The following is a 23,583-nucleotide window of genomic DNA, read 5'->3' as shown; positions in this document are numbered from 1 at the left end:
TGTAGGTAATTTATTTAATTAATTTAATGATAGTGTAGTGTTAGGTTTAATTGTAATTTAGGTTAGGATTTATTTTACAGGTAATTTTGTAATTATTTTAACTAGGTAGCTATTAAATAGTAAATAACTATTTAATAGCTATTGTACCTAGTTAAAATAAATACAAAGTTGCCTGTAAAATAAATATAAATCCTAAAATAGCTACAATATAATTATTCGTTATATTGTAGCTATATTGGGGTTTATTTTACAGGTAAGTATTTAGTTTTAAATAGGAATACTTTAGTTAATAAGATTTAATTTATTTTGTTAGATTAAAATTATATTTAATTTAGGGGGGTGTTAGGGTTAGGGTTAGACTTAGCTTTAGGGGTTAATACATTTATTATAGTAGCGGTGAGGTCCTGTCGGCAGATTAGGGGTTAATACTTGAAGTTAGGTGGCGGTGATGTTAGGGAGGGCAGATTAGGGGTTAATACTATTTATTCTAGTGTTTGCGAGGCGGGAGTGCGGCGGTTTAGGGGTTAATACATTTATTATAGTGGCGGCGAGGTCTGGTCGGCAGATTAGGGGTTAATACTTGAAGTTAGGTGGCGGAGACGTTGGGGGGGCAGATTAGGGGTTAATACTATTTATTATAGTGTTTGCGAGGTGGGAGTGTGGCGGTTTAGGGGTTAATACATTTATTAAAGTGGCGGCGAGGTCCAGTCGGCAGAGTGTAGGTAAGGTAGCGTCGACGTTGGGGGGGGGCAGATTAGGGATTAATAAATATTATGTAGGTGTCGGCGATGTTGGGGGCAGCAGATTAGGGGTTCATAGGGATAATGGGATAATGTAGGTGGCGGCGGTGTCCGGAGCGGCAGATTAGGGGTTAATAGTGTAATGCAGGTGTCAGCGATAGCGGGGTCGGCAGATTAGGGGTTAATAAGTGTAAGGTTAGGGGTGTTTAGACTCAGGGTTCATAGGGATAATGTAGGTGGCGGCGGTGTCCGGAGCAGCAGATTTGGGGTTAATAATAATATGCAGGTGACAGCGATAGTTGGGGCGGCAGATTAGGGGTTAATAAGTGTAAGGTTAGGGATGTTTAGACTCAGGGTTCATAGGGATAATATAGGTTGCGGCGGTGTCTGGAGCGGCAGATTAGGGGTTAATAGTGTAATGCAGGTGTCAGCGATAGCGGGGTCGGCAGATTAGGGGTTAATAAGTGTAAGGTTAGGGGTGTTTAGACTCAGGGTTCATAGGGATAATGTAGGTTGCGGCGGTGTCCGGAGCGGCAAATTAGGGGTTAATAGTATAATGCAGGTGTCAGCGATAGCGGGGCAGCAGATAAGGGGTTAATAAGTGTAAGGTTAGGGGTGTTTAGACTCAGGGTTCATAGGGATAATGTAGGTGGCGGCGGTGTCCGGAGCAGCAGATTAGGGGTTAATAATAATATGCAGGTGACAGCGATAGTGGGGGCAGCAGATTAAGGGTTAATAAGTGTAAGGTTAGGGGTGTTTAGACTCAGGGTTCATAGGGATAATATAGGTTGCGGCGGTGTCTGGAGCGGCAAATTAGGGGTTAACAGTATAATGCAGGGGTCAGTGATAGCGGGGTCGGCAGATTAGGGGTTAATAAGTGTAAGGTTAGGGGTGTTTAGACTCAGGGTTCATAGGGATAATGTAGGTTGCGGCGGTGTCCGGAGCGGCAAATTAGGGGTTAATAGTATAATGCAGGTGTCAGCGATAGCGGGGGCGGCAGATTAGGGGTTAATAAGTGTAAGGTTAGGGGTGTTTAGACTCGGGGTACATGTTAGGGTGTTAGGTGCAGACTTAGGAAGTGTTTCCCCATAGGAAACAATGGGGCTGCGTTGGGAGCTTAACGCTGCTTTTTTGCAGGTGTTAGGTCTTTTTTCAGCCCAAACTGCCCCATTGTTTCCTATGGGGGAATCGTGCACGAGCACGTTTTGCCAGCTTACCGCTAGCGTAAGCAACGCTGGTATTGAGGGTTGAAGTGGCGGTAAATTCGGCTTAACGCTCCCTTTTTGGAGCCTAACGCAGCCCTTCAGACAACTCTAGGAAAAAAAGCTGCATTAGCTACGCGGGTCTTTACCGACAAAACTCTAAATCTAGCCGATATATTCTTATACACACACATATTCTTATACACACATATATTCCCATACACACATATATTCTTATACACACATATATTCTTATACACACATATATTATTATACACACACATATTCTTATACACACATATATTATTATATACACACATATTCTTATACACACACATATTCTTATACACACATATATTCTTATACACACACATATTCTTATACACACATATATTCTTATACACACATATATATTATTATACACACATATATATTATTATACACACATATATTCTTATACACACATATATTCTTATACACACACATATTCTTATACACACTTATATTCTTATACACACACATATTCTTATACACACACATATTCTTATACACACACATATTCTTATACACACACATATTCTTATACACACACATATTCTTATACACACACATATATTCTTATACACACACATATTCTTATACACACATATATTCTTATACACACACATATTCTTATACACATATATATTCTTATACACACACATATTCTTATACACACATATATTCTTATACACACACATATTCTTATACACACACATATTCTTATACACACATATATTCTTATACACACATATATTCTTATACACACACATATATTCTTATACACACATATATTCTTATACACACACATATTCTTATACACACACATATTCTTATACACACACATATTCTTATACACACATATATTCCCATACACACACACATTCTTATACACACACATATTCTTATACACACACATATTCTTATACACACACATATTCTTATACACACATATATTATTATACACACACATATATTCTTATACACACACATATATTCTTATGCACACACATATATTCCCATACACACACACATTCTTATACACACACACATTCTTATACACACACACATTCTTATACACACACATATTCTTATACACACACATATTCTTATACACACATATATTATTATACACACACATATTCTTATACACACATATATTCCCATACACACATATTATTATACACACATATATTCCCATACACACACATATTCTTATACACACATATATTCTTATACACACATATATTATTATACACACATATATTCTTATACACACATATATTCTTATACACACACATATTTTTATACACATATATATTCTTATACACACACATATTCCCATACACACATATTCTTATACACACATATTCTTATACACACATATATTATTTAACACACATATATTCTTATACACACACATATTCTTATACACACACATATTCATATACACACATATATTCTTATACACACACATATATTCCCATACACACACACATTCTTATACACACACATATTCTTATACACACACACATATTCTTATACACACACATATATTCTTATACACACATATATTCTTATACACACACATATATTCTTATACACACATATATTCTTATACACACACATATTCTTATACACACACATATTCTTATACACACATATATTCTTATACACACACATATTCTTATATACACACATATATTCCCATACACACACATATTCTTATATACACACATATATTCCCATACACACATATATTCCCATACACACATATATTCTTATACACACATATTCTTATACACACATATATTCCCATACACACACACATTCTTATACACACACACATTCTTATACACACACATATTCCCATACACACATATTCTTATACACACACATATTCTTATACACACACATATTCTTATACACACATATATTCTTATACACACACATATTCTTATACACACATATTCTTATACACACACATATTCTTATACACACACATATTCTTATACACACATATATTCTTATACACACACATATTCTTATACACACATATTCCCATACACACATATATTCCCATACACACATATATTATTATACACACATATATTCCCATACACACACATATTCTTATACACACACATATTCTTATACACACACATATTCTTATACACACACATATTCTTATACACACACATATATTCTTATACACACATATATTCTTATACACACATATATTCTTATACACACACATATTCTTATACACACACATATTATTATACACACATATATTCCCATACACACATATATTCTTATACACACATATATTCCCATACACACATATTCTTATACACACATATATTCCCATACACACATATATTCTTATACACATACATATTCTTATACACACATATATTATTATACCACACATATTCTTATACACACACATATTCTTATACACACACATATATTCTTATACACACATATTCTTATACACACATATATTCTTATACACACATATATTCTTATACACACACATATTCTTATACACACACATATTCTTATACACACATATATTCTTATACACACACATATTCTTATACACACATATATTCCCATACACACATATTTTCCCATACGCATATATTCTTATACACACATATATTCCCATACACACATATATTCTTATACACACATATATTCCCATACACACATATTCTTATACACACATATATTCCCATACACACATATATTCTTATACACACACATATATTCTTATACACACACATATATTCCCATACACACATATATTCTTATACACACATATATTCCCATACACACATATTCTTATACACACATATATTCCCATACACACATATATTCTTATACACATACATATTCTTATACACACATATTCTTATACACAAACATGCTGCACTCACATTTATGAAATATTAACTGAACAGCACCATCAGCTGAAGGACCCAGGGATGCTAAAATTTTAACAATACCATCTCTCAGTTTCTATGACAACCCAAAACCAGCAGGTTCAGAGCAGTGAGCTTTTCATATAGCGCTTAGTGTTGGCTAGTGTTGGCTCGGTGTGTGTGTATATGTGTGTATATATATATATATATATATATATATATATATATATATATATATATATATAGATAGAACAAAAAGCGGAAAAAACAGGGCGCCAGTAAATAGGAGACTGAACACACACGCACACACATATTCCCCCCCCACACACACAATCCTATTGGCTGATCCAATCAGCCAATAGGATTTTTTCTACCTTAATTCCGATAGGCTGATAGAATGAAGGTACCTTTAAGTGTCGTCATCCAAGAGGGCGTCCCTTAGATTCCAATTGGCTGATAGAATTCTATCAGCCAATCGGAATTCAGGTAGAAAAAATCCTATTGGCTGATTGGATCAGCCAATAGGATTGAACTTCAATCCTATTGGCTGATCCAATCAGCCAATAAGATTGAGCTCACATTCTATTGGCTGTTCCAATCAGCCAATCAGAATCTAAGGGACGCCATCTTGGATGACGTCATTTAAAGGTTCCTTCATTCGTTGTTAGTCCGTCGGAAGAAGAGGATGCTCCGCGTCGGATGTCTTGAAGATGGACCCGCTCCGCGCCGGAAGGATGAAGATAGAAGATGCCCTCTGGATGAAGACTTCTGCCCGTCTGGAGGACCACTTCTGCCAGCTTCCTTGAGGACATCTTGCCGCTTGGATGAAGACTTCTCCCGGTAAGTGAATCTTCGGGGGTTAGTGTTAGGATATTTTAAAGGGTGTATTGGGTGGGTTTATTTTTTAGGTTAGGGCTTTGGGCCTGCAATAGAGCTAAATGCCCTTTTAAGGGCAATGCCCATCCAAAATCCCTTTTCAGGGCAATGGGGAGCTTAGTTTTTTTTAGTTAGGCTTTTATTTGGGGGGTTGGTTGTGTGGGTGGTGGGTTTTACTGTTGGGGGGTTCTTTGTATTTATTTTTAAAGGTAAAAGAGCTGATTTCTTTGGGGCAATGCCCCGCAAAAGGCCCCTTTAAGGGCTATTGGTAGTTTAGGCTAGGGTTTTTTTTTATTTTGGGGGGGCTTTTTTTATTTTGATAGGGCTATTAGGTTAGGTGTAATTAATTTAAAGATCTGTAATTGTTTTTTATTTTCTGTAATTTAGTGTTTTTTTTTTGCGATTTAACTAATTTAATTGTATTTAATGTAGGTAATTGATTTAATTATAGTGTAGTGTTAGGTGTTATTGTAACTTAGGTTAGGTTTTATTTTGCAGGTAAATTTTTATTTATTTTAGCTAGGTAGTTATTAAATAGTTAATAACTATTTAATAACTATTCTACCTAGTTAAAATAAATACAAACTTGCCTGTAAAATAAAAATAAACCCTAAGCTAGCTACACTGTAACTATTAGTTATATTGTAGCTAGCTTAGGGTTTATTTTATAGGTAAGTATTTCGTTTTAAATAGGAATAATGTAGTTAATGATAGGAATTTTATTTAGATTTATTTAAATTATATTTAAGTTAGGGGGTGTTAGGGTTAGACTTAGGGGTTAATACATTTAATATAGTGGCGGCGACGTTGGGGCGGCAGATTAGGGGTTAATAAATATAATGTAGGTGTTAGCGATGTTGGGGGCAGATTAGGGGTTAATAAGTATAATGTAGGTGGTGGCAGTGTCCGGAGCGGCAGATTAGGGGTTAATAAGTATAATGTAGGTGGTGGCGGTGTCCGGAGCGGCAGATTAGGGGTTAATAAATATAATGTAGGTGTCGGCGATGTCAGGGGCGGCAGATTAGGGGTTAATAAGTGTAAGATTAGGGGTGTTTAGACTCGGGATTCATGTTAGGGTGTTAGGTGTAAACATAAAATGTGTTTCCCCATAGGAATCAATGGGGCTGCGTTACTGAGCTTTACACTACTTTTTGGCAGGTGTTAGACTTTTTCTCAGCCGGCTCTCCCCATTGATGTCTATGGGGAAATCATGCACGAGCACGTACGACCAGCTCACCGCTGACTTAAGCAGCACTGGTATTGAAGTGCGGTATGGAGCACAAGTTTGCTCTACGCTCACTTTTTGTCTTTTAACGCCGGGTTTGTAAAAACCTGTAATACCAGCGCTGCATGTAAGTGAGCGGTGAGAGAAAACTGCTTGTTAGCACCACACAGCTCATAACGAAAAACTCGTAATCTGGCCGATAGTTAAGGACAGATGAGAAGGGCCCAGACGCTTGACAGCTCGCACGCTGGATTCCTCCTAGCAACCAATTACGTCAACCACCCCAACACTACAGGCAATCCTTAACTATGACAGGATTATATAGCTAAGACCAAGACATTACTCTACTGTAGTTGTTTTGCAGCAGATTCGACATATCTCTAAATATATTCGGTGTGTGCGTCACAATTCGGCTCTGAAGCAGCTGCCACTGACGTCACCGGCCGGGCCCTATTGCGCGGAGTGATCAGCCCTATTCAGCCCCCCGAGTTCCAGGAGGTGAAGTGGTTATAGCGGAGGAATACTAATAATGATCCTAATTTTCCTATTATTGGGGTGAAAAAAATAAGTACATCCAGTCTCTGTATGGGCGGAGAAGTACGAAGTGCAGCTACAGCAGATTTTGGTATCAGTTGTAAAGTTGCTGACTGATATATCCTTGGGGAGATCTACCATACTCTGAAAAGGAAAGATCATTCATCTGAGGGGCAGAAGGAACACTGACTCCTGTATTCACAGGGTTGTAATCATACATAATATACACAAGTTTAATGCGTTAGCCCCTGGGTCTATTAACCTACAGTATGTTAAACATCAATCATTTGGTTATGTGTGTACATTTTTGAGAGCTTAATTCTATTTCAGAAATTTAATATCATCATTATATACATTGTACATATATATATATATATATATATATATGATATATATATAGGAGTGTACCCTGCGCAAAACAGAAAATAACCTCTAGCTCTCCTCAGTGGGTTCCCTAGTGAACCCCAAAAAGGTTACTGAAAATAAGAAAGTGAGGGGAGCCCCAAAAAGGCTGAGGTAAAGAAGTGTTTAAAATTTGCACTTTAATCTAAATAGTAAAAAATACATTAAAAATACAATAATATGAGATACAATTAATAACATGGATCCATGTATGATAATACAAAAACAATATATCTATCAAAACAAACAAACACAATATTATAATAAAATATATTGATCAGAACCTTATAAAAACATAATATATCGATCAAAACCTTATAAAAGCATAAGGATGAATCATAAATGAACCAATAAGATGGATAATATCAGTTTGCAATATCACATTTAGTAATATCACATTTAGTAAAAGGATGATAGAAGAAAAGTGATTTGTCAGACTTAGACCAAAATTAATAGTCCATAGTGAAAGTTCTGATATCAGTATTTGTCCATCCAAACTGGTGAAAAAATGGTGAAAAAATGGTTGTAATCCAAAAGTATGTCGTGAAAAAATGTGCAATGTGATGAATTAAAAAAAAAATTAAAATTTGATCAAAAGTTAAAAATCAAAGATCAAAATATAAAAATATAAAAAATATATAAAAAATGTCCAGAAAAACAAATGACAAAATGGTGTGACCAATTAATTGTAGTGTTCCTAAAAAACTTTGTGAGCAACTTGAGTGAGAGTTGTGTATCACAAATATAAATGTTGTCTCCTATAGCCCCTTGAGGTGATCCTGTAGTTATGGTATGAGAAAAAAATGGGTGCTAGTGACAATAATTAATTTTGTAATTAAGTAAGCTTATTACCTATATATGAACCTAACAGTTGATATATTCTACATTATTGTTTTTTTCTCTTTTCACAGGTTTTTTTTACAAAATTAATTATTGTCACTAGCACCCATTTTTTTCTCATACCATAACTACAGGATCACCTCAAGGGGCTATAGGAGACAACATTTATATTTGTGATACACAACTCTCACTCAAGTTGCTCACAAAGTTTTTTAGGAACACTACAATTAATTGGTCACACCATTTTGTCACTTGTTTTTCTGGACATTTATTATATATATTTTTTATATTTTTATATTTTGATCTTTGATTTTTAACTTTTGATCACATTTTTAATTTTTTTTTTAATTCATCACATTGCACATTTTTTCACGACATACTTTTGGATTGCAACCATTTTTTAACCATTTTTTCACCAGTTTGGATGGACAAATACTGATATCAGAACTTTCACTATGGACTATTAATTTTGGTCTAAGTCTGACAAATCACTTTTCTTCTATCATCCTTGTACTAAATGTGATATTGCAAACTGATATTATCCATCTTATTGGTTCATTTATGATTCATCCTTATGTTTTTATAAGATTCTGATCAATATATTTTATTATAATATTGTGTTTGTTTGTTTTGATAGATATATTGTTTTTGTATTATCATACATGGATCCATGTTATTAATTGTATCTCATATTATTGTATTGTTAATGTATTTTTAACTATTTAGATTAAAGTGCACATTTTATACACTTCTTTACCTCAGCATTTTTGGCGCTCCCCTCATTTTCATATATATATATATATATATATATATATATATATATATATATATATATATATATACTGTATATATATGTATATGTATATGTAAAGTATGGTCACTCAGGTGTGTTTAAATAAAAATGTTTGCATTTTTTTTAGATTTGAATAGCATCATTTCTCAGATATACCTCAAAGGCCCTCTGAATGAATTTAAATGACAATCATTTACCTAATTTGAAGCAGGTTTATATATATATATATATATATATATATATATATATAAATATATATATATATATATATATATATGTGATGTGAATGTTTTGAGCTAGACATGTTGCTGAGATCTCCTGTGTGTAGAGCTTTAATAACCCACCTGGCTTAAGCTGTGAACTGCTGGGTTGTTCAGAGATAACTTCTGATCAGCTGCATCCTCTTGGGTCAGACTATGACTTGCTGCATCCTCTTGGGTCAGACTATGACTTGCTGCATCCTCCTGGGTCAGACTATGACTTGCTGCATCCTCCTGGGTCAGACTATGACTTGCTGCATCCTCCTGGGTCAGACTATGACTTGCTGCATCCTCCTGGGTCAGACTATGACTTGCTGCATCCTCCTGGGTCAGACTATGACTTGCTGCATCCTCTTGGGTCAAGCTGTGGTCTGCTGCATCCTCCTGAGGGGGCTTCCTGAAGAATGTGTAGATGATGTAGACCAGCAGAGAGTAAAAGGCATACATATTGTGTTTCTAAGAACAATAGTTCCACATAAAAGGCTTGTTACAGGGCAAGATATTCCACCTCATCCAGTACTAGAGATCAGCCATAAAGTCAAATAATCAGCCTAACCAATCCCAATCAGTGACTACAAATGCAATACAGCAAGTTTACACTGTGTACAGAAATTCTGCCTCTTAATATCAAGAATCTGCATCCAATGGAATCTTTCAGAAAGAATGATGAGTTATTGATATGTCAGGCTGGTCTGGGAGGTACCACTGGCAGCCTGGCGTTTAGGCTTATGCACTGATGTTAAGATAAATTGTGCAAGACTGAGATATGAATTCTGCATCCGGTGCTGGAGCCAGCTCAGCGCTACATTACAGTACCATGTACTTATGACTTAGTCATATATGCCAGGTTTATTTCTGTCTTCAGTGCTTATCACATAGACCTGATGTATCAGTATCATTTAACAAACCAGGGATCCTCTCTCAGCCCTGTGTAATTTATGTGAGTAATGTTCAGCCCAATATTTCTGTGTGCCAAGATTAGTCCCATGTACAGTTCTCAGCTTTGTGCTCAGTGTGTCATGATCATCTCTGTCAGCCTCAGCCCTGTGTCAGGCTAGAGCAGCCCCCTTGTTTTCTAGTGCCAAGCTAGAGCAGCCCCCTTGTTTTCTAGTGCCAAGCTAGAGCAGACCCCTTGTTTTCTAGTGCCAGGCTAGAGCAGACCCCTTGTTTTCTAGTGCCAAGCTAGAGCAGACCCCTTGTTTGCCAGTCCCGGGCTAGAGCAGACCCCTTGTTTGCCAGTGCCAGGCTAGAGCAGACCCCTTGTTTGCCAGTCCCGGGCTAGAGCAGACCCCTTGTTTGCCAGTGTCAGGCTAGAGCAGACCCCTTGTTTGCCAGTGTCAGGCTAGAGCAGACCCCTTGTTTGCCAGTGCCAGGCTAGAGCAGACCCCTTGTTTGCCAGTCCAGGGCTAGAGCAGACCCCTTGTTTGCCAGTCCTGGGCTAGAGCAGACCCCTTGTTTGCCAGTGTCAGGCTAGAGCAGACCCCTTTTTTGCCAGTGCCAGGCTAGAGCAGACCCCTTGTTTGCCAGTGCCAGGCTAGAGCAGACCCCTTGTTTGCCAGTCCCAGGCTAGAGCAGACCCCTTGTTTGCCAGTCCCGGGCTAGAGCAGACCCCTTGTTTGCCAGTGCCAGGCTAGAGCAGACTACTTGTTTGCCAGTGCCAGTCTAGAGCAGACCCCTTGTTTGCCAGTCCCGGGCTAGAGCAGACCCCTTGTTTGCCAGTGCCGGGCTAGAGCAGACCCCTTGTTTGCCAGTGCCAGTCTAGAGCAGACCCCTTGTTTGCCAGTCCCGGGATAGAGCAGACCCCTTGTTTGCCAGTGCCAGTCTAGAGCAGACCCCTTGTTTGCCAGTGCCAGTCTAGAGCAGACCTCTTGTTTGCCAGTCCCGGGCTAGAGCAGACCCCTTGTTTGCCAGTGCCAGTCTAGAGCAGACCTCTTGTTTGCCAGTCCCGGGCTAGAGCAGACCCCTTGTTTGCTAGTGCCAGTCTAGAGCAGACCCCTTGTTTGCCAGTGTCAGTCTAGAGCCGACCCCTTGATTGCCAGTCCCGGGCTAGAGCAGACCCCTTGTTTGCCAGTCCCTGGCTAGAGCAGACCCCTTGTTTGCCAGTGCCAGTCTAGAGCAGACCTCTTGTTTGCCAGTCCCGGGTTAGAGCAGACCCCTTGTTTGCCAGTGCCAGTCTAGAGCAGACCTCTTGTTTGCCAGTGCCAGTCTAGAGCAGACCCCTTGTTTGCCAGTGCCAGTCTAGAGCAGACCTCTTGTTTGCCAGTGCCAGTCTAGAGCAGACCCCTTGTTTGCCAGTGTCACTCTAGAGCAGACCTCTTGTTTGCCAGTCCCGGGCTAGAGCAGACCCCTTGTTTGCCAGTCCCGGGCTAGAGCAGACCCCTTGTTTGCCAGTGCCAGGCTAGAGCAGACCCCTTGTTTGCCAGTGCCAGGCTAGAGCAGACCCCTTGTTTGCCAGTCCCGGGCTAGAGCAGACCCCTTGTTTGCCAGTGCCAGTCTAGAGCAGATCCCTTGTTTGCCAGTGCCAGTCTAGAGCAGATCCCTTGTTTGCCAGTGTCAGGCTAGAGCAGACCCCTTGTTTGCCAGTGCCAGTCTAGAGCAGACCCCTTGTTTGCCAGTGTCAGGCTAGAGCAGACCCCTTGTTTGCCAGTCCCGGGCTAGAGCAGACCCCTTGTTTGCCAGTGCCAGGCTAGAGCAGACCCCTTGTTTGCCAGTGCCAGTCTAGAGCAGACCCCTTGTTTTCTAGTGACAGCACCAACAGCCTGATGCAGATAAAGCTGTCGCTGTCCGTGCACAGCTGGTGCTGAAGCAAATGCCTCGGTCCTTAGTGTGTGTTACAGCAGCTGCACCTCCCCCAGCACACTCAGCAGCTTTGTGTCTCCTCCTAGATTCCTTTTCTCCACCTCCTTGTTTTATGATTTTCTCTGCTGCATCTCATGTGCTCTGCTTGGTGCTGTGTGTGGCTGTTTGTCTGTCAGTCTTGCTGTATGTCTGTCAGTCTTGCTGTATGTCTGCCAGTCTTGCTGTATGTCTGTCAGTCTTGCTGTATGTCTGCCAGTCTTGCTGTATGTCTGCCAGTCTTGCTGTATGTCTGTCAGTCTTGCTGTATGTCTGTCAGTCTTGCTGTATGTCTGCCAGTCTTGTTGTATGTCTGCCAGTCTTGCTGTATGTCTGTCAGTCTTGTTGTATGTCTGTCAGTCTTGCTGTATGTCTGCCAGTCTTGCTGTATGTCTGTCAGTCTTGTTGTATGTCTGTCAGTCTTGCTGTATGTCTGTCAGTCTTGTTGTATGTCTGTCAGTCTTGCTGTATGTCTGTCAGTCTTGCTGTGTCTGTCAGTCTTGTTGTATGTCTGTCAGTGTTGATGTATGTCTGTCAGTCTTGTTGTATGTCTGTCAGTGTTGATGTATGTCTGTCAGTCTTGTTGTATGTCTGTCAGTCTTGTTGTATGTCTGTCAGTCTTGCTGTATGTCTGTCAGTCTTGCTGTATGTCACATTTTTTTTCTTTCATGATTCATAGCATGTGATTTTAATTCTATATTTGTTCTCTTGATATCCTTTGTTGAAAAGGTTACCTAGGTAGACCTAGGAGCTGCTGATTGGTTGCTGCACATAAATGCATAATGTTATTGGCTTACACAATACATTTACTAACTCCCAGTAGTGCATTGCCGCTTCTGCAATAAAGGGATCCAAGAGAATGATGTGAATAAGATGATAGAAGTAAATTTGTTTAAGATTATATTCTCTTTCTGAATCCTGAAATATAAAATGTGGGTTTTATGTCCCTTTAAGTACTCTCTGTATTACTCTTTGTAGCGCTCTATGCATTTACCTTTCAGTCTATTTCTCTGTATCTCTGTATAGTGATCTCTGTATCTCTGTATAGTGATCTCTGTATCTCTGTATAGTGATCTCTGTATCTCTGTATAGTGATCTCTGTATCTCTGTATAGTGATCTCTGTATCTCTGTATAGTGATCTCTGTATCTCTGTATAGTGATCTCTGTATCTCTGTATAGTGATATCTGTATCTCTGTATAGTGATATCTGTATAGTGATCTCTGTATCTCTGTATAGTGATCTCTGTATCTCTGTATCTCTGTATAGTGATCTCTGTATCTCTGTATAGTGATCTCTGTATCTCTGTATAGTGACATCTGTATCTCTGTATAGTGATCTCTGTATCTCTGTATAGTGACATCTGTATCTCTGTATAGTGACATCTGTATCTCTGTATAGTGATCTCTGTATCTCTGTATAGTGATCTCTGTATCTCTGTATAGTGATCTCTGTATCTCTGTATAGTGATCTCTGTATCTCTGTATAGTGATCTCTGTATCTCTGTATAGTGATATCTGTATCTCTGTATAGTGATCTCTGTATCTCTGTATAGTGATCTCTGTATCTCTGTATAGTGATCTCTGTATCTCTGTATAGTGATCTCTGTATCTCTGTATAGTGACATCTGTATCTCTGTATAGTGATCTCTGTATCTCTGTATAGTGACATCTGTATCTCTGTATAGTGATCTCTGTATCTCTGTATAGTGACATCTGTATCTCTGTATAGTGATCTCTGTATATCTGTATAGTGATCTCTGTATCTCTGTATAGTGATCTCTGTATCTCTGTATAGTGACATCTGTATCTCTGTATAGTGACATCTGTATCTCTGTATAGTTATCTCTGTATAGTGATATCTGTATCTCTGTATAGTGATATCTGTATCTCTGTATAGTGATATCTGTATCTCTGTATAGTGATATCTGTATCTCTGTATAGTGATCTCTGTATCTCTGTATAGTGATATCTGTATAGTGATCTCTGTATCTCTGTATAGTGATCTCTGTATAGTGATATCTGTATCTCTGTATAGTGATCTCTGTATCTCTGTATAGTGATCTCTGTATAGTGATATCTGTATCTCTGTATAGTGATCTCTGTATCTCTGTATAGGGATCTCTGTATCTCTGTATAGTGATCTCTGTATCTCTGTATAGTGATCTCTGTATCTCTGTATAGTTATCTCTGTATCTCTGTATAGTGATCTCTGTATCTCTGTATAGTGATCTCTGTATCTCTGTATAGTTATCTCTGTATCTCTGTATAGTGATCTCTGTATCTCTGTATAGTGATCTCTGTATCTCTGTATAGTGATCTCTGTATCTCTGTATAGTGATCTCTGTATCTCTGTATAGTGATCTCTGTATCTCTGTATAGTGATCTCTGTATCTCTGTATAGTGATCTCTGTATCTCTGTATAGTGATCTCTGTATCTCTGTATAGTGATCTCTGTATCTCTGTATAGTGATCTCTGTATCTCTGTATAGTGATCTCTGTATCTCTGTATAGTTATCTCTGTATCTCTGTATAGTGATCTCTGTATCTCTGTATAGTGATCTCTGTATCTCTGTATAGTTATCTCTGTATCTCTGTATATCTGTATAGTGATCTCTGTATCTCTGTATAGTGATCTCTGTATCTCTGTATAGTGATCTCTGTATCTCTGTATCTCTTTATAGTGATCTCTGTATCTCTGTATAGTGATCTCTGTATCTCTGTATAGTGATCTCTGTATATCTGTATAGTGATCTCTGTATCTCTGTATAGTTATCTCTGTATCTCTGTATAGTGATCTCTGTATCTCTGTATAGTGATCTCTGTATCTCTGTATAGTTATCTCTGTATCTCTGTATATCTGTATAGTGATCTCTGTATCTCTGTATAGTGATCTCTGTATCTCTGTATAGTGATCTCTGTATCTCTGTATCTCTTTATAGTGATCTCTGTATCTCTGTATAGTGATCTCTGTATCTCTGTATAGTGATCTCTGTATATCTGTATAGGGATCTCTGTATCTCTGTATAGTGATCTCTGTATATCTGTATAGGGATCTCTGTATCTCTGTATAGGGATCTCTGTATCTCTGTATAGTGATCTCTGTATCTCTGTATAGTGATCTCTGTATCTCTGTATAGTGATCTCTGTATCTCTGTATAGTGATCTCTGTATCTCTGTATAGTGATCTCTGTATCTCTGTATAGTGATCTCTGTATCTCTGTATAGTGATCTCTGTATCTCTGTATAGTGATCTCTGTATCTCTGTATAGTGATCTCTGTATCTCTGTATAGTGATCTCTGTATCTCTGTATAGTGATCTCTGTATCTCTGTATCTCTGTATCTCTTTATAGTGATCTCTGTATCTCTGTATAGTGATCTCTGTATCTCTGTATCTCTGTATAGTGATCTCTGTATCTCTGTATCTCTGTATCTCTGTATAGTGATCTCTGTATCTCTGTATAGTGATCTCTGTATCTCTGTATAGTGATCTCTGTATCTCTGTATAGTGATCTCTGTATCTCTGTATAGTGATCTCTGTATCTCTGTATAGTGATCTCTGTATCTCTGTATCTCTGTATCTCTTTATAGTGATCTCTGTATCTCTGTATAGTGATCTCTGTATCTCTGTATCTCTGTATAGTGATCTCTGTATCTCTGTATAGTGATCTCTGTATCTCTGTATCTCTGTATAGTGATCTCTGTATCTCTGTATAGTGATCTCTGTATCTCTGTATAGTGATCTCTGTATCTCTGTATAGTGATCTCTGTATCTCTGTATAGTGATCTCTGTATCTCTGTATAGTGATCTCTGTATCTCTGTATAGTGATCTCTGTATATCTGTATCTCTGTATCTCTTTATAGTGATCTCTGTATCTCTGTATAGTGATCTCTGTATCTCTGTATAGTGATCTCTGTATCTCTGTATAGTGATCTCTGTATCTCTGTATAGTGATCTCTGTATCTCTGTATCTCTGTATATCTGTATAGTGATCTCTGTATCTCTGTATATCTGTATAGTGATCTCTGTATATCTGTATAGTGATCTCTGTATAGTGATATCTGTATCTCTGTATAGTGATATCTGTATAGTGATATCTGTATCTCTGTATAGTGATATCTGTATCTCTGTATAGTGATCTCTGTATCTCTGTATAGTGATCTCTGTATCTCTGTATAGTGATATCTGTATCTCTGTATAGTGATCTCTGTATCTCTGTATATCTGTATAGTGATCTCTGTATAGTGATATCTGTATCTCTGTATAGTGATATCTGTATAGTGATCTCTGTATAGTGATATCTGTATCTCTGTATAGTGATCTCTGTATAGTGATCTCTGTATCTCTGTATAGTGATCTCTGTATCTCTGTATCTCTGTATAGTGATCTCTGTATCTCTGTATATCTGTATCTCTGTATAGTGATCTCTGTATCTCTGTATAGTGATCTCTGTATCTCTGTATAGTTATCTCTGTATCTCTGTATAGTTATCTCTGTATCTCTGTATCTCTGTATAGTGATCTCTGTATCTCTGTATAGTGATCTCTGTATCTCTGTATAGTGATCTCTGTATCTCTGTATAGTTATCTCTGTATCTCTGTATAGTTATCTCTGTATCTCTGTATAGTTATCTCTGTATCTCTGTATCTCTGTATAGTGATCTCTGTATCTCTGTATAGTGATCTCTGTATCTCTGTATCTCTGTATATCTGTATAGTTATCTATGTATCTCTGTATATCTGTATAGTGATCTCTGTATCTCTGTATAGTGATCTCTGTATCTCTGTATAGTGATCTCTGTATCTCTGTATAGTTATCTCTGTATCTCTGTATATCTGTATAGTGATCTCTGTATCTCTGTATAGTGATCTCTGTATCTCTGTATAGTGATCTCTGTATCTCTGTATCTCTTTATAGTGATCTCTGTATCTCTGTATAGTGATCTCTGTATCTCTGTATAGTGATCTCTGTATCTCTGTATAGTGATCTCTGTATATCTGTATCTCTGTATCTCTTTATAGTGATCTCTGTATCTCTGTATAGTGATCTCTGTATCTCTGTATAGTGATCTCTGTATCTCTGTATAGTGATCTCTGTATCTCTGTATCTCTGTATAGTGATCTCTGTATCTCTGTATAGTGATCTATTTATCTCTGTATAGTGATCTCTGTATCTCTGTATCTCTGTATAGTGATCTCTGTATCTCTGTATAGTGATCTCTGTATCTCTGTATAGTGATCTCTGTATCTCTGTATATCTGTATAGTGATCTCTGTATCTCTGTATAGTGATCTCTGTATCTCTGTATCTCTGTATAGTGATCTCTGTATCAGCAGGTTATGGAGCATATTATACCCACATCACTGGCAGGTTATGGAGCGTATTATACCCACATCACTGGCAGGTTATGGAGCGTATTATACCCACATCACTGGCAGGTTATGGAGCGTATTATACCCACATCACTGGTAGGTTATGGAGCGTATTATACCCACATCACTGGCAGGTTTTGGAGCGTATTATACCCACATCACTGGCAGGTTATGGAGCGTATTATACCCACATCACTAGCAGGTTATGGAGCGTATTATACCCACATCACTGGCAGGTTTTGGAGTGTATTATACCCACATCACTGGCAGGTTATGGAGTGTATTATACCCACATCACTGGCAGGTTATGGAGCGTTTTATACCCTTATCACTGGCAGGTTATGGAGCGTATTATACTCATATCACTGGCAGGTTATGGAGCGTATTATACCCACATCACTGGCAGGTTATGGAGTGTATTATACCCACATCACTAGCAGGTTATGGAGCGTATTATACCCACATCACTGGCAGGTTATGGAGTATATTATAACCACATCACTGGCAGGTTATGGAGCGTATTATACCCACATCACTAGCAGGTTATGGAGCGTATTATAGCCACATCACTGGTAGGTTATGGATTGTATTATACCCACATCACTGACAGGTTATGGAGCGTATTATACCCACATCACTGGCAGGTTATGGAGCGTATTATACTCATATCACTGGCAGGTTATGGAGCTTACTATACCAACATCACTGGCAGGTTATAGAGCGTATTATACCCACATCACTGGCAGGTTATGGAGCGTTTTATACCCTTATCACTAGCAGGTTATGGAGCGTATTATACTCATATCACTGGCAGGTTATGGAGCTTACTATACCAACATCACTGGCAGGTTATAGAGCGTATTATACCCACATCACTGGCAGGTTATGGAGCGTTTTATACCCTTATCACTGGCAGGTTATGGAGCGTATTATACTCATATCACTGGCAGGTTATGGAGCTTACTATACCAACATCACTGGCAGGTTATAGAGCGTATTATACCCACATGACTGGCAGGTTATGGAGCGTATTATACCCACATCACTGGCAGGTTTTGGAGCGTATTACACCCACATCACTGGCAGGTTATGGAGCGTATTATACCCACATCACTGGCAGGTTATGGAGCGTATTATAACCACATCACTGGCAGGTTATGGATAGTATTATACCGACATCACTGGCAGGTTATGGAGCGTATTATACCCACATCACTGGTAGGTTATGGATTGTATTATACCCACATCACTGACAGGTTATGGAGCGTATTATACCCACATCACTGGCAGGTTATGGAGCGTATTATACCCAAATCACTGGCAGGTTATGGAGCGTTTTATACCCTTATCACTAGCAGGTTATGGAGCGTATTATACTCATATCACTGGCAGGTTATGGAGCTTACTATACCAACATCACTGGCAAGTTATAGAGCGTATTATACCCACATCACTGGCAGGTTATGGAGCGTTTTATACCCTTATCACTGGCAGGTTATGGAGCGTATTATACTCACATCACTGGCAGGTTATGGAGTATATTATAACCACATCACTGGCAGGTTATGGAGCGTATTATACCCACATCACTAGCAGGTTATGGAGCGTATTATACTCATATCACTGACAGGTTATGGAGCTTACTATACCAACATCACTGGCAGGTTATAGAGCGTATTATACCCACATCACTGGCAGGTTATGGAGCGTATTATACCCACATCACTGGCAGGTTTTGGAGCGTATTACACCCACATCACTGGCAGGTTATGGAGCGTATTATACCCACATCACTAGCTGGTTATGGAGCGTATTATACAAACATCACTAGCAGGTTATGGAGCGTATTATACAAACATCACTAGCAGGTTATGGAGCGTATTATACAAACATCACTAGCAGGTTATGGAGCGTATTATACAAACATCACTAGCAGGTTATGGAGCGTATTATACAAACATCACTAGCAGGTTATGGAGCGTATTACACAAACATCACTAGCAGGTTATGGAGCGTATTATACAAACATCACTAGCAGGTTATGGAGCGTATTATACAAACATCACTAGCAGGTTATGGAGCGTATTATACAAACATCACTAGCAGGTTATGGAGCGTATTATACAAACATCACTGGCAGGTTATGGAGCGTATTATACAAACATCACTAGCAGGTTATGGAGCGTATTATACCCACATCACTGGCAGGTTATGGAGCGTATTATAACCACATCACTGGCAGGTTATGGAGCGTATTATAACCACATCACTGGCAGGTTATGGAGCATATTATGAAAAGAAAGGGGTTTAAGGAAGGGCGCTAATAACCACTAAAGATAAATGTTAAATTATTTATTTAAAACTTTTTATTTGAAAACATATAGGGAAATATCAAAAATGTAAAAGGGACGTCTCCCTGTAAACAGTAATAGGTACCAAAAATTAATAACACAGAATTAGTTTCTTAGTTACTACTAAAATAATTTAGGATCAAATTAACAACCTATCGGCTAGATTTAGAGTTTTGTCGGTAAAGACCCACGTAGCTAACGCAGCTTTTTTTCCCAACGCACCCTTAAGACAACGCTGGTATTTAGAGTTGTCTGAGGGGCTGCGTTAGGCTCCAAAAAGGGTGCGTTGAGCCGAATTTACCGCCACCTCAACCCTCAATACCAGCGTTGCTTACGGTAGCGGTAAGCTGGCAAAACGTGCTCGTGCATGATTCCCCCATAGGAAACAATGGGGCAGTTTGGGATGAAAAAAACCTAACACCTGCAAAAAAGCAGCGTTAAGCTCCCAACGCAGCCCCATTGTTTCCTATGGGGAAACATTTTCTAAGTCTGCACCTAACACCCTAACATGAACCCCGAGTCTAAACACCCCTAACCTTACACTTATTAACCCCTAATCTGCCGCCCCCGCTATTGCTGACCCCTGCATTATATTGTTAACCCTTAATCTGCCGCTCCGTACACCGCCGCAACCTACATTATCCCTATAAACCCCTAATCTGCTGCCCCTAACACCGCCGACCCCTATATTATATTTATTATCCCCTAATCTTCCCCCCCAAAGTCGCCGCTACCTACCTACACTTATTAACCCCTAATCTGCCGACCGGACCTCGCTGCCACTATAATAAATGTATTAAGCCCTAAACCGCCGCACTCCCGCCTCGCAAACACTAGAATAAATAGTATTAACCCCTAATCTGCCCTCCCTAACATCGCCGCCACCTAACTTCAAGTATTAACCCCTAATCTGCCGACCGGACCTCGCCGCTACTATAATAAATGTATTAACCCCTAAACCTAAGTCTAACCCTAACACCCCCCTAATTTAAATATAATTTTAATCTAACGAAATAAATTAAATCTTATTAACTAAAGTATTCCTATTTAAAGCTAAATACTTACCTGTAAAATAAACCCTAATATAGCTACAATATAACGAATAATTATATTGTAGCTATTTTAGGATTTATATTTATTTTACAGGCAACTTTATATTTATTTTAACCAGGTACAATAGCTATTAAATAGTTATTTACTATTTAATAGCTACCTAGTTAAAATTATTACAAAATTACCTGTAAAATAAATCCTAACCTAAGTTACAATTAAACCTTACACTACACTATCATTAAATTAATTAAGTAAACTATCTACAATTATCTACAATTAAATCAACTAAACTAAATTACAAAAAATAAAAAAAGATTACAAGAATATTAGGCTAATTACACTTAATCTAAGCCCCCTAATAAAATAAAAAAGCCCCCCAAAATAATAAAGGTCCCTACCCTATTCTAAATTAAAAAGTAACCAGCTCTTTTACCAGCCCTTAAAAGGGCTTTTTGCGGGGCATGCCCCAAAGTAATCAGCTCTTTTGCCTGTAAAAAAAATACAACCTAAAATCTTGGATGACGTCATTTAAAGGAACCTTCATTCGGCGAGTAGGTGTCGGTTGAAGAGGATGGATCCGCGTCGGCTGGAAGAAGATGGCTCCGCTCCGGATGGATGAAGATAGAAGATGGCGCTTGGATACAGATGTCTGCCGGTCCGGATGTCCTCTTCTGCCCGGATAGGATGAAGACTTCTGCCGGTCTGGATGTCCTCTTCTGCCCCATCGGATGAAGACTTCGGCCCGGCTGGGTGAAGACGACTCAAGGTAGGGAGATCTTCAGGGGGTAGTGTTAGGTTTATTTAAGGGGGGTTTGGGTGGGTTAGAGTAGGGGTATGTGGGTGGTGGGTTTTAATGTTGGGGGGGTTGTATTTTTTTTTACAGGCAAAAGAGCTAATTAGTTTGGGGCATGCCCCGCAAAAAGCCCTTTTAAGGGCTGGTAAAAGAGCTGGTTACTTTTTAATTTAGAATAGGGTAGGGACCTTTATTATTTTGGGGGGCTTTTTTATTTTATTAGGGGGCTTAGAGTAGGTGTAATTAGCCTAATATTCTTGTAATCTTTTTTTATTTTTTGTAATTTAGTGGGGGGGGGGGGGTTGTAATTTAGTTTAGTTTATTTAATTGTATGTAATTGTAGGTAATTTATTTACGGCTAGATTTAGAGTTCTGCGGCCAAAGGGGTGCGTTAGCTACACGTGTATTTTTTCCCCTGCACCTTTTAAATACCGCTGGTATTTAGAGTTCTCTGAAGGGCTGCGTTAGGCTCCAAAAAAGGGAGCGTAGAGCATAATTTACCGCCACTTCAACTCTAAATACCAGCGGTGCTTACGGACGTGGCCAGCTTCAAAAACATGCTCGTGCACGATTCCCCCATAGGAAACAATGGGGCAGTTTGAGCTGAAAAAAAAACCTAACACCTTCAAAAAAGCAGCGTTCAGCTCCTAACGCAGCCCCATTGTTTGCTATGGGGAAACACTTCCTATGTCTGCACCTAACACCCTAACATGAACCCCGAGTCTAAACACCCCTAATCTTACACTTATTAACCCCTAATCTGCCGCCCCCGCTATCGCTGACCCCTGCATATTATTTTTAACCCCTAATCTGCCGCTCCGTACACCGCCGCAACCTACGTTATCCCTATGTACCCCTAATCTGCTGCCCCTAACACCGCTGACCCCTATATTATATTTATTAACCCCTAATCTGCCGCCCCCAACGTCGCCGCCACCTACAATCATTAACCCCTAATCTGCGACTGGACCTCACCGCTACTCTAATAAATGTATTAACCCTTAAAGCTAAGTCTAACCCTAACCCTAACACCCCCCTAAGTTAAATATAATTTTAATCTAACGAAATAAAATAAATCTTATTAAATAAATTATTCCTATTTAAAGCTAAATACTTACATGTAAAATAAACCCTAATATAGCTACAATATAAATTATAATTATACTGTAGCTATTTTAGGATTGATATTTATTTTACAGGCAACTTTGTATTTATTTTAACCAGGTACAATAGCTATTAAATAGTTAATAACTATTTAATAGTTACCTAGTTAAATTAATTACAAAATTACCTGTAAAATAAATCCTAACCTAAGTTACAATTAAACCTAACACTACA

At 38.5% G+C, this 23,583-nt stretch overlaps 1 protein-coding gene across 1 annotated transcript in view; it reads right to left on the bottom strand.

Moving 5' to 3' along the window:
* LOC128661762 (kinesin-like protein KIFC3) overlaps positions 1-10,288 on the bottom strand; it is a 344,529-nt gene extending 334,241 nt beyond the window's left edge. The window contains exon 1 of the mRNA XM_053715982.1: positions 9,926-10,288. Within this exon, the coding sequence (XP_053571957.1) occupies positions 9,926-10,288 (363 nt within the window). The remainder of the gene's footprint in view (positions 1-9,925) is intronic.
* Between the last annotated feature and the right edge of the window lie 13,295 nt (positions 10,289-23,583).

The sequence above is a fragment of the Bombina bombina genome, chromosome 5 (assembly GCF_027579735.1).
Source record: "Bombina bombina isolate aBomBom1 chromosome 5, aBomBom1.pri, whole genome shotgun sequence".
NCBI lineage: Eukaryota > Metazoa > Chordata > Amphibia > Anura > Bombinatoridae > Bombina > Bombina bombina.
The sequence above is the reverse complement of the archived record's forward strand: the minus strand, read 5'-3'. Positions and strand labels throughout refer to the sequence as shown.